The sequence below is a fragment of the Tamandua tetradactyla genome, chromosome 4 (assembly GCF_023851605.1).
Source record: "Tamandua tetradactyla isolate mTamTet1 chromosome 4, mTamTet1.pri, whole genome shotgun sequence".
Classification (NCBI taxonomy): Eukaryota; Metazoa; Chordata; class Mammalia; order Pilosa; family Myrmecophagidae; genus Tamandua; species Tamandua tetradactyla.
In genome coordinates, this window is record NC_135330.1 from 164478814 (window position 1) to 164496200 (window position 17387).

General features: G+C 36.1%; 1 protein-coding gene across 1 annotated transcript in view; it reads left to right on the forward strand.

Annotated features, from left to right (window-relative positions):
* Positions 1 to 17387, forward strand: part of DNAJC3 (DnaJ heat shock protein family (Hsp40) member C3) — a 116064-nt gene that overhangs the window by 55401 nt on the left and 43276 nt on the right. The window contains exons 5-7 of the mRNA XM_077158541.1: positions 8899 to 9051; positions 10760 to 10941; positions 11385 to 11504. Coding sequence (XP_077014656.1) covers positions 8899 to 9051; positions 10760 to 10941; positions 11385 to 11504 — 455 coding nt within the window. The remainder of the gene's footprint in view (positions 1 to 8898; positions 9052 to 10759; positions 10942 to 11384; positions 11505 to 17387) is intronic.

Here is a 17387-nt window from a genome sequence, read left to right on the forward strand (position 1 = left end):
AGCCTAAAAAACTGAGAAGTTAGAATAAGGGCTTGATTCTATGGATAAAGTGCTTCTACTGATTACATGGATAATCTCATCTTCCAACACTCCATCATTTGGAGTCAGATGTAAAAATATGTTGGAACAAATTCTTTTTTCAATTTATTTTTTGCTATAAGACTACATCTGAAATGTCAGTTTGATGAATGTGGTTATTTAATATGTTTGAATCTCTAGCATCAGTTAACTGATATCTTTTCTGTGACTCTCTAGGATAAATCAGTCAGCTACTATTTTCTTCATTCCAAACAATTCTTGAATATCTAATAAGCACAGGCACTGTTCAGGATACTTGGGAGTATCAAGGTAAACAAGATAGCTTCAGCCCTCATGGAGCTTATATTCTAGCGTGGAAATCGTAAATCAAATGAACAAATAAAAAAGGTAATTTTAGATAGTGACATTCTAATACAGAGAATAAAACAGGGTCATGTTACTAGTGATTGATTGGGGTTGGATGAGGGAAACTGCTAGCAAGATCCTTCTCAAAGTAGTGTCGTTTGAACTGAAACCTCAGTGTCAAAAGAAGTCGACTACACAGAGAACCAGAAATAGAATCAAGATATTATGGTTGCATAATGGAAAGTAACCAGTATGATGGGGATATAGTAAACAAAACTTCGTTGACCATGGTAAGCATTTGGATTTTATCCTAGGAGAACTGGGAAGTCATTGTAAGTCAATAATTACATGGTGTCATATATGTTTTAAGAAGATAAATCACTGTTATAAGGAGATTGGATTGTTGGGCAGGTAGAGGCAGGAAGACCATTTAAAAGCTGTTGCCTCTCACCATAATGAGATGCAATCTTGGAATAGAAAATGGAGATGGAGAAAAGTATATATGTTTAGTATTTTATATTTCTGGAATTACAGCCAACAAGACTTTGGATAAAGAGAATAAGGTGTTATGGCCACTCTGTAGTGGTGGGATGGCTCCCCCACCCCCCCAAAAAAAGTAAATTCAGATAACAAGATGATACCACTTACTACTGTGAGGATATGAAAGTGTTTATTTGCTTAAGGAATCCTTCTGGTGATATCAGGGTAGGACTTCCCAATTGGTCTGAAAATGGCTTGAGTGAGCCTGGAAAGGCGATTGGCTTGGAGTTTTTATTGTGGTAAGGGATGGGGCTGGTGTGAGGGTTCCTTCACAAAGGCGGGGATTTGTGTGCTTTGAACCTCCTTTTGGTGCCAAAGGAGGGAGCACCTAGATTTTTATCAGCTTACTTAGATGTAGGGCAGAAAGGGATGGGGGGAGGTGTCAGGCTTAAAAAGCTTCCAGCAAACTTGAAAAAATGGAGTCAGATCCTTTATTACAATTCACCGCTCATGTTTGGGACAACAGTGTTCCATGTTTCATTTAACTGTTTTGAACTTGTTTAAGTAAGCTGTTCTGGTGCTGTGGAGACCTGCTGTCTGAGGCCAGTAAGGAAAGTGGCAGTTCATTGATGCCTTGTGCAAGTGTATTCTGAGAAATGAAAGGAGTGCCTTGTTCACTATCAATAATGTTTGGAATACTCAAGTAGATAAGGAGTGTCTTATGGCCTTGTATTATGGCTTTGGTAGGTGTAGAGATGTGTTGACTTTGTTTTGTGTCTTGGTTACCCATGAGGATGAGATTCCCAGAGTTATTTACCCTAAAAGGGAGCAACCTTGAACAAGGAATTGTTGTTGCCATTGGCCAAACCAGAAAGCCAGGTCATTGGCAATGATCTAATAGGGTAAAAAAAAAAAAAAGATTGACAGTGATCCAATAGGGCCTACTGTTGGCCAGGGCATCCAGTGCTAAGATGACTTGCTGACCCTTGGCCAGTAGAGATGGAGAAAAGTTTATATGTTTAGGACATTTTCTGGAATTACAGCCAACAGGACTTTGGATATGGGGGATTAAGGTGTTATAGACACCCTTTAGTGATGGGATGGGCCCCATCCAAAAGTAGGTTCATTTTTCAGGTCCTGATTAAGGGATGAAAAGTAGCAGCTCTTCAGTGAGCTCTGTCATGCTCGATGGTAGCAGTGTCATCGATAAAGTGTATGAACTGGAATGGGAATTCGTGTTCACTTATTTGCTCTCAGAGGGTTCTCCAGGTAGCCATTGGGTCTGTGAGAGGTATTATCTCTTCCAGCACCATGACATCTGGCAAGGGATGGAGCAGAGGGGAAGCTACCCACTCTGCCTGAGGTATACACCAGAGGGCCCAGGTTTGATTCCATCCTATAAAAAGGAGGCCTTGGTGGCCATGCCGAACTTGTGGTGTGCTGTTTCCATGACCCAGGGCATAGTGGCTAGCTTGATACAGGGAGACAAGGGCATTTGGCCTCTGAGAGCTTCTGTTTCCAGGCTAGTCAGCAGTTACCACTCAAATGTCACATAGCATGGAGCTGAGGAGGGCAGTTTCTTGCATTAGAAGCATGTGAACAACTTAACAGCCATCATGAGAAGTTGAGCGTTCCCAGGAGGCATGAGAGGAGGTAATTAAAGAACGGGACTTGGGTGGGGGTGGGGGCAGTAATGAGAATAACTGTCATTGCAATTAGGACAGATTTTTGAGCCTTTTGGTGGAGGGGGTGCCATTCAAGGTGAACTGATTTGCAAGTAACAGTTTAAATATGCAACAATAAGATTTGTAAATGAGGAATATGAATGTGTTGCTTCTACAACTCCAAAAAGCCTAAATGATGTCAGACATGTTTTAATGTGTGGGTGCTACAAGAGTCAATGCTGATGCTTTTCTTTTAATGTTTTTATTGAAAATCTTCACACACAGTCTATACATGGTGTACAATCAGTGGCTCACAGTGTCATCACACAGTTGTGTATTCATCACCATGATCATTTTTAGAACAACTCTCGACAGTGTTAGGGTTGGAGCAATCCTTATTTTGCCAGATTGTTTTAGGGATATAGCCACAGTAGCATGATTTCGTACTATGTGTGGGGCAATGGCTCATCTACTTTTTGTAAGCTCCTTTGTGAGGATTTGTATATCCTGAATAAGCGTTTCAAATCTCCTTAGAGAAGGATGCTGTCACTATAACATTATATCTTTGCTCTTGGATATATTTAAGAACTCGCCTACAAAGATTGTGTGTGATGGTAAGGTTATTGAGGTACTTCATGGATAACTGGGTAAAGGTGTAGGGCATCCCTTTAGAGGTGAAGGCAGACTGCAACTGAGAGGTTGTTGAAGTAAGCATGGAACAGAACATGTTAGCCATGTCTATAATAGAAAAATACTTAGCATTTGCTAATTAGATAGAATCAGTAATTTTTGGTAATATTGAGTATGGGAGCTTTAACGGGGGTTGCATGGCATTAAGGTTACTGTATGCCACTATGAGGTTCCATTCATTCTTTCCAAGTTTAAGAGCAGGCCACATTAGATTGTTAAATGGAAAGGTAGTAGGAATAATCACCAGTTCATTAAATAGATCTTGTATAATGGACTTCCATTCTTGAGGCTCTATTTTAATTTACATTCAACTATCTTAACTGGAGGAAAGACCTGTGGGATGCCATTTTTTGAAAGGCAATTTGCAAATGCAAAATATTTAATTTTCATTTATTACTCATTGGGTCAGTGTGTCCATGCCCTACCCCTTTGGATATTTTAGGGCAGTGGGTGCCCTGATCATGAAAAATTTAGGCAAGGCCATAGTTCTGATGGGTAAGGTGAAGAATACCTAGATGGGCCCAAATACAAGACAAAAATATGTCTTTCCCCTGCATGCTCTATAGAATTGGGCCCAGGCCTGGTAGAAACACACAATCAGTTGGTCTCAAGGTAAGAGTTGTTCCTTTGAGTCTAGTGTCAGCTGGACTTGAAACACATGATTCATTCTAAGACACAGAGCTAGCTGCATATGATACTTGACCTAAAGACACTTTAAAGAGGAGTGTCCATTCCCAATTTCTGTCCCTAAATTCCAATTATATATAAAACTTTTGGTTTAGTTTAGTTCACTTTATAAAAGAGGCTCAGTAGTACTTAGCAAACATGGCATAAATCAGTATGGCTCAAAATGTAAGCTAGCCAGCTGGCAGTAATCTGAAGTGCGTGCTCACCTGCAGGCATCAGAGGCAATTATAAGTCAGAGCTAGAGAAGACAGACTCCTGGTGATAGCAGTCAATATCTAGACATCCTGCTCACAGTGCCAGTTGTGGCCACCACACAGGGATTTGGTTGGACCACCCCAAATTTGGCTTGGATGATGCTCGCCACATATCAAGAGGGTATGAAAAATTTTGTTATTCACTTAAGAAGACTTTCTGGGGAAATCAGGGCTGGTTTTCTAAGGTGGTCAGAAAATGGCTTGAGAAAGCTAGGAAAAGAGACTGGCTTGGAGGTTTTATTGTGGTTAGGGGGTGTTGCTGGTATGAGGGTTACCACATTATGTAGGACGGGTGCTTTTGTGGTTTGAAAATCCTGCTGGTGGCAAAGGAGGGAGCACAGGGCTTTTTAAATCAGCTTCCTCAACTGTGGAGCACATGGGGAAGAGTAAGGGATGAGGCTTAAAAGCTGCCAGTAATCAAACCTCAAAAATGGAGTCAGATTCTATTACATAAGGGAAAGAGGAATCTAGGATGGCTCACTGGATGAAATAATGAAGTGGGACCTTTTATTGAAGAGGTAAACTGAGGGGAAGTGGGTTGGAGATGGGAAGCAGAATTCTATTTTGGCTGTATTATTGGATACAACTTTAGATGTACCATTGGAGATGTCAAGTAGGCAGTTCCATGTCTGACATGGGAGGAGCACATATAAGAGTAAATGGTAAAGAATGTAGACTCTGGATGTAACTTTGAGCCACAGTTCTCTGCTGTGTAAAATGGAGATAATCTGATCTATTTTTTTGGGTTTTAGGTTTAGTTTTAGAGCATAGAAAGCTCTCATTAAATGCTGTCTTGATTGACTTCTTTATTATCCAAAGCATGGGTTTTGGAGATGGAGACCTTAGTTTGAACTTAAGCATTTTATGATTCTGGCAATTTATATAATCATTCAATTTCTTCATCTGTAAATGGAGGTAGTAGAATCTAGCTCTTGGATAATAAATGAAATAGAAAAATAGGGAGCACTTCTAGTAGGTATTCAAGGTAGGCATTAAGATATATACCCTGCTCTTGAGCTTACAGTTTAATTGGAGGACATAAGATCTAAACATGTGAAAAATCAATGGTACACAAAATTTGTAAGAAGTGACATATGAGCTGTCTATGCAGCAGAAGATTGAGAAGAACATGTAACTGAATCAGGAGACCCCAGTCTCAAATCCATTTTTCACCGGTGGGATCTGGGCGAGTTGCTTAGCATCTGTGGGTGCTCAGTTTGTTTTGCTTTTTTTCTGCATGGGCAGACACCAGGAATACGAACCCAGGTCTCCAGCATGGCAGGCAAGAATTCTATCACTGAGCCACCATCACATAACCCTTTTTTTTTTTTCCACATGGGCAGGCACCAGGAATCAAACCGGGGTTTCTGGCATGGCAGGCGAGAATTCTGCCACTGAGCCACCGTTTCACTGCCCCTGGAGCTCATTTTTTTAATTTACAAAGTGAGAATTGATTGGGAAAGCTAATTTCTTAGGTTACTTCCATTTTTAAATGTCTCTAAACATTTAGACAAAGGATAAATGTGGCATGAAACAGTCAAGAAAGCTTGGAGGAGAAGGGAATTGGGATAATGGATTGATTTGATTAAAAGATGCATCCTGGAGTAAGAGTCTTTTGGAACTCTGAAGATCTTTTTTGTGTGTTACAATTAGGGAAAATTAGCTATAGCCTTACATTTTCTTGTTTCATTTCTGGTAGGTTTTATTTATGACTCTAACAAAGATTTCAGCTAATATTCTGTGCTAAGTACAGTGAACATTCTTGTCCATTTTCCTCGTACACACTTAAGCAGTTTGAAAGCTTACTGAGCTCAGTATCTTATTATACTGTTGAAAATTGAGAAGTCCAAATAGCTTTCATATATCAATATTTACTATATTAGAAATGAAAATGAAAGATTTAAAAACTATTCATTTTCAAATAAGAATAAAATGCTACATGTTAATATAATTTTTGTATGAAAATAACTGTTTTTTTAAAACAAAAACAAAATTAGTAGTAGATAATATTTTTGTAAATCTTCTTTAATGTCTGGTTTAGTAGAAGATAACTAGAAGCTCTGTATTTAATTTATTATGATTTATATTTTGATTGACGTACATGAAGAAAATCTGGCCTCATACAATTGGTAAAAGAAGACTATTTTATTGTCTTTTTAGATAATTATGATTAAACTAATTATGAATATTCTTCTTTGATATTTACCACAACTCCACAAGTGGTTAAAAGTTAGTTGCAAATGTGTATTCTGAAACCTTATCGATGAACTTTTAGTACTCTGTTAAAATAAAATCCTTTTTCGTCTTGCATTAAATTTTTTTTTTAAATCATTTTTACATGCATGCTTTTGTCCCACAGTGCATGAAAGGATTCCTGATCATGTTTTGAGAATTACTGCTGTAGGGTATATACCTAAGGAGGTAACTGCTGGTTTGAAGATTATGGACATTTCACCTGGCAGAGCAGTTTGGCAGTATCAGTTGAGTAGTTGTGCTAGTTTATATCCCCACAAGCAGCATAGAAGAGTTCTATATACTCTACATCCTTAGCACTTGAGATAACAGATAGTATAATGTTTGCTAACCTGGTTGGTGTGTTAAATAGTCTTTTTTTAAATATTTCTTTGGGATTCTGTTTATCCAACTTTTTTTTTCTGACAATACATTTTTCTTCCTCTACACTTGGAATTTATTTAGGTTTTTCTTCTTTATTCTTTTCTTTTTATACTGTTATATGTATTATGTCTTTTTTCTTAGTCATTACTTCAAGAATTCTAACATATATGCTTAATAAAATTTAAAGTTAATCAGTGTCTTTAGCTTCCTTCAGAAGAGGACTTTAGAATGTCCTTTTCTGGATGTTCTCATGGTGTTTGAACACAAAACTACATTTTTATAGGAGATTCGTGTAGAACTCTGCATAATTAGTATGTTGCTCAGTTTTAAAAACTGAGTGAAATACATATTTCATTGACTTTCAAGTACTCCTTTTGAGCCAAAAACACAATTTTCACAGAAGATTCGCCTAGAACTCTGAAACTAGTCTGTTGCTCAGTTTTGACAACAGAGTGAAATTCATTTTTCATTGACTTCCAGGTACATCTTTTGAACAGAAACACCATTTTCAGAGAACATTTGCCTAGAACTCTGTGATACTGGTAATTTGCTTTGTTCTGAAACAAGGATCTTAGAATGCTTTAACTCCATCACCTACATCCTGATTGGGATCTATTGTTTTTTAATATTTTGGGGTTTTTTGCAAGTCAAGAAAGTAATTATTATATTAATTTTCTAATACTTTATTCGTATTGTGATAGTATATATTATATGTATAACACAAAATTTGCCATTTTAACCATTTTAAGTGGCATGTGTTTATGATGTTATAATGTAATTTATAATGCCATCCATTACTAAAACCTTTCTCATCACCTAAAACAGAAGCTCTACCCATTAAGTAGTAAAATCCCAAATCCCCAGCCTATGGTGACCTCTAAATTACTTTCTGTTTCTTTTGTAGATATTTCAATTAAATACTTGTCCTTTTGATCAGACTTATTAATGTTTCCAAGGTTCATTAATGTTGTAGCATGTATCAGAGCTTTATTTCTTTTTATGGCTGAATAGTATTCAGATGAGTAGCTGGAGTGTTTTTGAGAAAATGAATTTACTAAAATGGGAAGGAGTACGGTAGGCCCAATGAAGGATTTCCAGAAATAATCTCCTCCTGTGAGTGTCTCACCCCAAATTGGAACCCTTGAACTGCCATTTACTACAATTCCCTTTTTAGCCAGAATATTAGATTTCAGTTATTACATATAAAATCTAATATTAAAGAAAAAGTTCCAGAATAAATCACTAACTTTTTCATGTAGGCATTGGATTTTTCTGACATATTAGGCTTAAGATTTTTCCATCTGGAGGAAGAAAATAAGAGTCAATGTACACAAGGGGTGGGAGCAGGGATTAACTATAGACAAAACATAAGGAATCTTAAGGGGGTCATGGAAGTGTTTTAAAACTGTGATAATGTTGTACAATCTAGCATATTTACTAAAAATCATCAAATTGTACATTCAAGTGGGTGACTTTTATAGTATACAAATTAGACCTTGATAAAGTTAAACCAAAAAGGAAGGGCATTGTACAAACTTAACATCATTTCGTAAGCCTTCAAATAATTTACTGCACTTTTATTTCCCTGTAATTTCTTCCTTTTATGGTACCTTAATTCCTCCGTATCAAATATTTTTCTATCCTATAAAATCTCTCCACTCTTAATTTCTCTATTCTTTTCATATTTTGGTAAATTTATTTTACACTTAAAAATAAACTTAGGAAATAAAACTAGAAGGCAAAATAAATGAAACTCAAGTTAATCTGCTTTGCAAAGCTATATATAAGAAAGTGAAGAAGGTGCTTACTTCCTTCTCCTCTGCCCTTTCACATTTCTAAATATAGATGCTTCCAAATAACTTTCAGGGGACCCAGGTGTTTTGATTCTTTATCCGTTGCTCTTGCATGTATATCGTATTGGTAGAAATAAAGAGGCTTTCACTGCTGCTTCTCATGGTGATTAGCTCCAGGGAATAAGTCATTGGACAAGCCAGTTTTGTCAGTGTCTCTACTTGTTTTCCCCAGTGAACTTAAGTGCCTGGTATTGTTAGATCTTTGTGAATGTTATAGATATTAGATTTAGGAGATTAAAATGCCTATTTGATTTCTTACTATTCTTATAGCTCAAATCTAATCCAAGTGAAAATGAAGAAAAAGAAGCCCAATCCCAACTTATAAAATCTGATGAAATGCAGCGCTTGCGTTCACAAGCCCTTTATGCTTTTGAAGGTGCAGATTATACTGCTGCTATAACCTTCCTTGATAAGATTTTAGAGGTAAGTTTCTTAGATACTGCAGCTGAAAAGCCAAACATTTAACTGCTTTTTACTTTCAGAAATATTTATTCAGCTTGGCATGTTATACATCTCAAGAAACAGGATAAACTCATTCGTTCTTGAGCTCTCAGCTTTAAGTGAAATGTCATGTTTACATAGAACAAAATTTGATACTGAAGTTTACAGAAAATCTAATGAATGTACTGTGGAGTGAGAGTTACATGTTTTTATGTATTACTTGCTTTGCTATTTTGGTTTATTTTATGTTTTTTTGGGGGGCGGGGGAGGTGAGGAAAGAAAGCACCACTGGTTAAAGAATGGGTTACAAGATGAAAGTTGGTGATAGAAAGTGGAAAAGTGAAGTTTGGAGGTGTTGTTTAGAGTGAGAAGTTTCTAGATATGGTAAAAATTGGTGGTATCCAGAGGGTTCTATATAGAGAAACTTCAGTTCATTTGTCTAACCTTTTAAGGGTTTAATATAGATTTGCCACAAAAGTAAGTCTACTAAAATACTTACATGGAAACAATCAAATTTTGTATTTATTTACCATTTTCACTGTGCTTTCATGTACAGTTTCATTTAATCTTGGCCATAAACTTGTATACAGAATGGGTATTTCTTTGATTATTTTGCAGTTAGAATCATGTCCTGTGATCATGTGGAATACACATTTTGTTAAATTACTTTGTTAATGCTTTATTAGAGAAATAGAAAGTTATAATTTTTATTTCTAGTAGTTAGAATATCTGTTTTAACCTAGCTAGTGGGGTTGCCCATGATATTTAACTTGCATATAATATTGATTTTAGTATCATAATATATTAAAGTTGATTACTCTGAAACAACTCTAGGAAATATGTAAAGATATTTCCACAGACCTTTTTGGTGAGCTTTTGAGTTTCTGTTTTGAAGAATATCGATATGTTTACTAAAAATTGTGGACTTATTGATAAAAAAGGCATGGCAAAACCTCATCCTCCTACCTTCTGACATTATTTTTCTCTTTTCTTTCTTTGACATGACAAGTTAATTTCAAAGAGGTGACATTTTATAAAAGAAAATTTCATTTAGTTAGTAGAATTATTTTGTTAGTTTAGAACCTTGATTTTATTTTTTTAATGGAAACTATAAATGTTAAGTAAAAAAACTGATTATTGAATTTTCTCTTCAAAATAAATGATTTACTAGGAAGAACAGTCTAATAGTGAATGCTCTATTTTCTTATTTTCAAAGTTTTAGAGCTGTATAATCGAAGGAGGAAGGAAAAGGACATTTTTTTTTGCATGCTCTGTGGTAGGGGTCACATTTTATTGTTTTTTCCATGTGAGTATCCCATTACTGCAGCACCATTTGTTGAATTCTTTTTGTTTTTTGGAAAGTACATGGGCTGGGAATTGAACCCAGGTCTCCCACATGGCAGGCGAGAATTCTACCACTGCCCTACCTACCCTCCCACCCCTGGAAAAGAGCATTTTTGTTATCCTTTCCTCCAGTAAGATTATTTAAAATATCCTTAGAGAAGTTATTTTGAGGTGATTATCTTTTGTTTTTTTGTACATCTAAATTGTATCAGTCTTTTTTATAGTTTAAAAGTCATCACAGTTGAGACTGTTTTATGTTGATAAATAATGTAGGTGAAATATCTGGGCTGCAAGTATGAATGCATAATTTGCTGTTTCTTAAAGTCTAGTTCTTCTGTTTCTCAAGGTTTGTGTTTGGGATGCAGAACTACGAGAGCTTCGAGCTGAATGCTTTATAAAAGAAGGGGAACCTAGGAAAGCTATAAGTGACTTAAAAGCTGCATCCAAATTGAAGAATGATAATACTGAGGCCTTTTATAAAATCAGCAAACTGTATTACGAACTAGGAGACCATGAACTGTCTCTGAGGTCAGTTCTCTTAACATACAAATCTGACTTTCTTTCTCTTTTTGATAGTAAGATAATCACTCCCATCTTCTTTATACTTTTAATTCTAAATTAATAAGATTATGATGCTCAAGGCTATTTTTATATTCTGTGTACTTCATATACTTTGTGCTATCATAATTTATTTTCAAGTATCCTTACTGAAATAAACAGGAAGATTACTATATTTGCATAAACAAAGTGGAGGATTAAATATATAACTTTACATAAGTCATTTTAATTTGAGCTAATAAGTGTGTGTGATACAATGTCACATAAAACTGGTAAATGTTAAAATAGTACATTTTATTTATTTGTTACAAATGAAAAATACCTTTTACTGTGATTTCTGTATTTGGCATAGAAAAACCACTTCTTGATTATTTTGACTTGTAGTATTTTCCCTTCTTTAAATACATGACCAGTGAAGTTCGTGAATGCCTTAAACTTGATCAGGATCATAAAAGGTGTTTTGCACACTATAAACAAGTAAAGAAACTTAATAAGCTGATTGAGTCAGCTGAAGAGCTCATCAGAGATGGCAGGTAAGAATATGCTTTGTCTAGAATATCAAGTGTTCCCTTATATGTCTGGTTGTAGGTGCGGAATAGTTGAACAGTTTGCTCTGTTACTCCTTACTAGCCCTTGAGAGCAAAATATTCTGGAGAGCACTGGGCTTTACCAAAACTACCACACTTGTATATTTTTGAAATAGGGCACAATATAAATAATAATAACTAAAGAGTATGCTTACCAGCAGATTTATTTATATTTTACAAAATATTTATTGTGCATCTCCTCTATCAGGCCATGAACTGTGTATTGTGGACATAAAACTGACTTTGACTACAGGTTTTTGGTCTTACTCTCATAGTTTAGTGTGGGAAAAGACAAACGTAAGCTTTTCATTATAGATAATGTGATACTAGAGTGGAAGAGATGTGTACAGAGTGTATTGGAATTACTAGGGATGGGCAAATAGTTCACCCCAAGATGGTGAAGGTCAGGAATAAGAAACAGAAGCTTTTAGGGAAGATGAACACAAATTAAATCCTGCTGTTAAAAAACAAGTAGGAGTTGCTGAAAGTAACGGGCTGTGTCTGTTTGAGTGTTTGTAGGGGAATTGTAGAGTGGCACAAGAGGGTTGAGGGAGAGTAGAGAGCATGCTTTACAATACTGCTTATTAGAAGGTAGGCTTTAATTCTCCCTGTTACTAATACCCTTGTAGGTTGCCATCATGTAAATGCTGAACATTGAGTGTTTTGTGGGCGATCTTAATATTCTAGATTCTGTGCTTTTTTTCAAAGTGAGGTACTAGAATATGAAGAACCTGTGTTTATATTCTATTAAAAATTACTCAAGAGGCAATTCAACAAAATCAAAGTGCCTTTGGCGTAATTGTATAATATTAATTAGTAAATTTTTAAAGCTGTTTTATTGAGGTACATTCACATACTATACAGTCCACCCAAGGTGTATAATCATTGTTAGCTTTTAGTATTACTGCAGAGTTGTACATTCATCAGCACAATTTTAGAACGTTTTCATTGCTCCAAAAAAAAAAAGTCATGTTCCTTAGCAGTCACCTCTCAATCCCTCTCTCCTTCCCCAAACCTACATAAACAATTATCTAATTCAGTCTCTATAGATTTATTTATATTTAAAGAATACTAAAATATTACTGTTAAACTATAGTCCATCATTTACATTAGGTGTATTTTTTCCATATACCACCCTATTAACACCTTGTAATAGTGACATACGTTTGTTATAGATCACGAAAGAACATTCTTATATTTGTACTATTTACCACAGATGTCCTCCATCATAGGGTTCATTGTTATACAGTACCATGTTTTATCCTCTGGTTTTCCTTCTAGTAGCATATGTGACCCACAACTACCCCTTTCATCCACATTCACACACTTAATTCAGCACAGTTAATTACATTCACAGTAATGTGCTACCATCATCTCTATTTCCAAACATTTACAATCACTGTACATAGAAATTCTGCATAAGGTAATCATCATAAGGTAGTAGAAACCCATCTCTACCCCCAACCTATCTCCTATATTCTAGATTCTAACTCTATGAGTTTACTCATTATGCTTAGTTCATATTAGTGAGATCATACAATATTTGTCCTTTTATGTCTAGCTTATTTCACTCAACATAATGTCCTCCAGGTTTGTCCATGTTGTCATATGCATCAGGACTTCATTCCTTCTAACCACTGAATAATAGTCCATCATATGTGTGTATGTGTATACACACACACCACATTTTCCTTATCTGTTCATCAAGTAATGGGCACTTGGGTTGCTTCCATTTTTTCTGCAATTGTGAATAATGCTGCTAAGAACATTGATGTGCAGGTATTTGTTCACGCCCCTGCTTTCAGTTCTGTTGGGTATATATATACCTAGTGGCAGGACTGCCCAATTCTGCTGCACTTAGCCTCCTGAGGAATAACCAAACCGTCTTCCCCAGTGGGTGCACTATTTTACATTCTCACCAACAGTGAATGAGTGTTCCTGTTTCTCCATATCCTCGCCAACACTTGGAACATTGTGTTTCGTTTTTTTTTATTAGTGGCCATTCTAGTAGATGTGAAATAATATCTTATGATTCTTTTAAACATTTTTTAATTGTGAAATAAATACAAAAAAGTGATAAAGTGCAAAGTACAGTTTAACAAAGCAGGTATTGAGCAAATTTCAAAGTATGGTATGGACTACAGTTCCACAATTTCATGTATTTCCTTTTAGCTGTTCTAATATACTAGAGACCAAGAAGAATTATCAATATAGTGATTTAGTTGTCACACTCATTTGTTAAATCCTATCTTCTCTATTACAGCTCTTCTCTATTACACTCCTCCCTCTCATTTGATCCTTCTTTCAGTCTTCAGGGATATTTGGGCAATGATTCTTCTAACTTCATGTTGAAAAGAGGTGTCGACATTATGGGGTAGGATGCAACTAGCTGATGTTCTTGGCTCATTGTGGTTTTGATTTGCATTTTCCTAATAGCTAGTCATGGTGAACATCATTTCATGTGCTTTTTGGCCATTTTATATTTCCGCTTTGGAAAAATATCTAAGTCTTTTGCCTATTTTTAAATTGTTGAGTCTTTTTCTTTAATTGTAAGATATCTTTATATATTCTGGATATTAAACTCTTTTTGGATATGAAGCTTCCATATATTTTCTCCCATTGAGTAGGTCACCTTTTCAACCTTTTGATAAAGTCCTTTGAAGTATATAGTATTCAATTTTGAAGACTTTCCTTTTATCTATTTTTCCTTTTGTTGCTTATGCTTTGGTTGTAAAGTCTAAGAAACCATTGCCTACCACAAGATTTTTAAGATGCTTCCCTAACAGGAGTTTTTTGGTCCTGATTCTTATATTTAAGTCTTTTTTGTTGTTATCTTCACACACTTACATTCCATACCTGGTGTACAATCAGTGTCTCACAGTATCACCACATAGTTTTGTATTCATCACCGTGATAATTTAGTACATTTGTATCACTCCAGAAAAAAGAAATAAAAAGAAAAAACTCATGTATACCTCTTACCCCTCCCTCTCATTGACCGTTAGTATTTACATCTACCCAATTTATTTTACCCTTTGTACCCCTTATTTATTTATTTATTTATTTATTTAATTTTACTCCCATACCCTGGTTAAAGGGAGCATCAGACACAAGGTTTTCGTAATCACAAGGTCACATTGTAAACATTATATCTTTATACACTCATCTTCAAGAATCAAGGCTATCAGAACAAAGCTTGACAGTTTCAGATACTCCCCTCCATTCCAATGTACCATAACTAAAAAGGGATATCTATATAATGCATAAGAAAAACCTCCAGGATAACCTCTTGACTCTGTTTCAGCCACTGAAACTTTATTTTGTCTCATTTCTCTGTTCCCCCTTTTGGCCTAGAAGGCTTTCTCAATCCCTTGATGCCAAGTCCTGGCTCATCCTGGATTTCTGTCCCACATTGCCAGGGAAATTTACACCCCTGGGAGTCATGTCCCACTTAGGAGGGAGAGCAGTGAGTTCACCTGCTGAGTTTTCTTAGAGAGGCCACATCTGAGCAACAAAAGAGGTTCTCTGGGGGGTGACTCTTAGGTGTAAGTACGCTTAACTTCTCCTTTGCAGGAAAGAGATTCTTATGGCAAGCCCTAAGATTGGGGGCTTGGCCTATTAAATTGGTTGTCCTCACTGCTTGTGAGAATATCAGAAATTTCCTGATATTCCTGGGGGAGTTTAGTATTTCCTTCTTTCTCCCGTAAGAGGACCTCACAATTTGTTTTTTTCTTTTCTGCCCAAATTACTCTGGGATATATTGGCGTATCACACTAACCTGAGGTTGGTGTGAAACCAACAAGATCCCACCCTCTGTCCTAGTTTGCTAGCTGTTGGAATGCAATATACCAGAAACAGAACAGCTTTTAAAAAGGGGAATTTAATAAGTTACTAGTTTACAGTTCTAAGGCCAAGAAAATGTCCTAATCAGAACACATCTATAGAAACATCCAATCTAAGGTATCCAGGGACAGTACCTTTTTTCAAGAAGGCTGATGACATTCAGCATTTCTCTCTCAGCTGGGAGGGCTTGGCAGTGTCTTTTGGCTTTCTCTCCAGGCCTCCTGCTTCATGAAGCTCCCCAGGACACATTTTCTTCTTCATCTCCAAAAGCTGGTGGCTGGTGTACTCTCTGCTTCATGGTTCTGCAGCATTTTGAAGCTTTCTCAAAAATACTTCTTCTTTTATAGGATTCCAGTAAGTTAATCAAGATCCACGTCGAATGGGTAGAGACACGTCTCCATCTAGTCAAGTTCAGTACCCACAGTTGATCGAGTCACATCTCCGTGGAGATAATCTAATCAAGTTCCAACCTATAGTATTGAATAGGGATTAGAAGAAACCGTTGCTCCCACAGACTGATTAGGATTAAAACATGGCTTTTCTGAGGTACATAAATCCTTTCAAACCAGCACACCCTCTATTCAAGATACTATGTAATCATTGTATTCAAATAACCTGACCATACAACCCAAACCAGATAGTGCGCTACCAAAAATACAAATTTTGCACCAAATAAATGACTCTTCCTTTGGTCTCACACAGAAGTTGAAGTTTAAAACACAGTTTAAATTTTAAAATATAGGCCATATCACCCTTTACTCTGTATTCTGATTTTTGTTAGTCCTATCCAGATCAGCTTCATTCATATCTCTTATTGAAGTCTGATCACTTTTTCAAAAGTGCTGTGTGGGGTGATTCTGATGTTCATAGCTTCAGAGCTCTAACTCTGGGTCTCAGGTTTTAAATAAATAAGTTCCATAAAAGCTTCTGAAGTTCCATAGAACAACGAGGTTATACACAAATAGATCAGCATCTCAGAATTTAGGAATAACAATGACAACTTGGAAATAGATGTCACTGCTAATGTAAGAGCTTACAATCTAGGATTCTTTACGGTAGGCCCCAACTGATAACCCATGCTCTTGAATTCAGTTCTCTGAGTTTGTATATTATAATTAGTTCGTATGAGTGAGGCATGACAATATTTGTCTTTTTGTTTATGGCATTTTATTCAACATACTGTCCTCAAGGTTCATTCACCTAGTTGCATGCCTCACAACTTCATTCCTTCTCTGGAGCCCCTCAGTAAACCATTGTATGTGTACACCAGAGTTCCCCTTACATGCCTCAGTTGATGTACTCTTACACTACCTCCATCTATTGCACATCATGGATACTGCTGCTGGTAAATCACCAACACTGTTGCCTCATTGTAGTCTTGATTTGAATTTCCTTTTATAGCTGATGAAGATGAGCCTCTCTTTATGTGCTTTTAGCCATTTGGATTTGGTCTTCAGAAAAATGTCTATTCATATCTTTACCCCATTTTATAATTGGGTTGTTCTTTTGTTGTTGAGGTGTATAATTTCTTTATGTACACAGGATATCATACCTTTATCTGATATGTACTTTCCAAATATTTTCTCCCAGTGAGTTGACTGCCTCTCCACCTTTTTGACAAAGTTCTTTGAGGTGCAAAAGCTTTTGATTTTAAGGAGCTTTCATTTATCCATTTTTTCTTTCATTGTTTGTGCTTTTGGTGTAAAGTTTAAGAAGCTACCTTCTATGACTAAGTCTTGAAGGTGTTTTCTTTATATTTTCTTCTAGGAATTTATTGGTTCTGGGTCTCTATTTAAGTCTAGTCAATTTTGAATTAATTTTTGATTGAAGTGTAAAGTAGGTCTTCTCTTTCATTCTTATGGCTATTGATATTCAATTCTCTCATGCCCATTAATTGAAGAGTCTGTTCTGTCCCAGTTCAGTGGTATTGGGGCCTTGTTGAAGATCAGTTGACCATAGATTTTGTGGTCTGTCTCTGTACTCTTG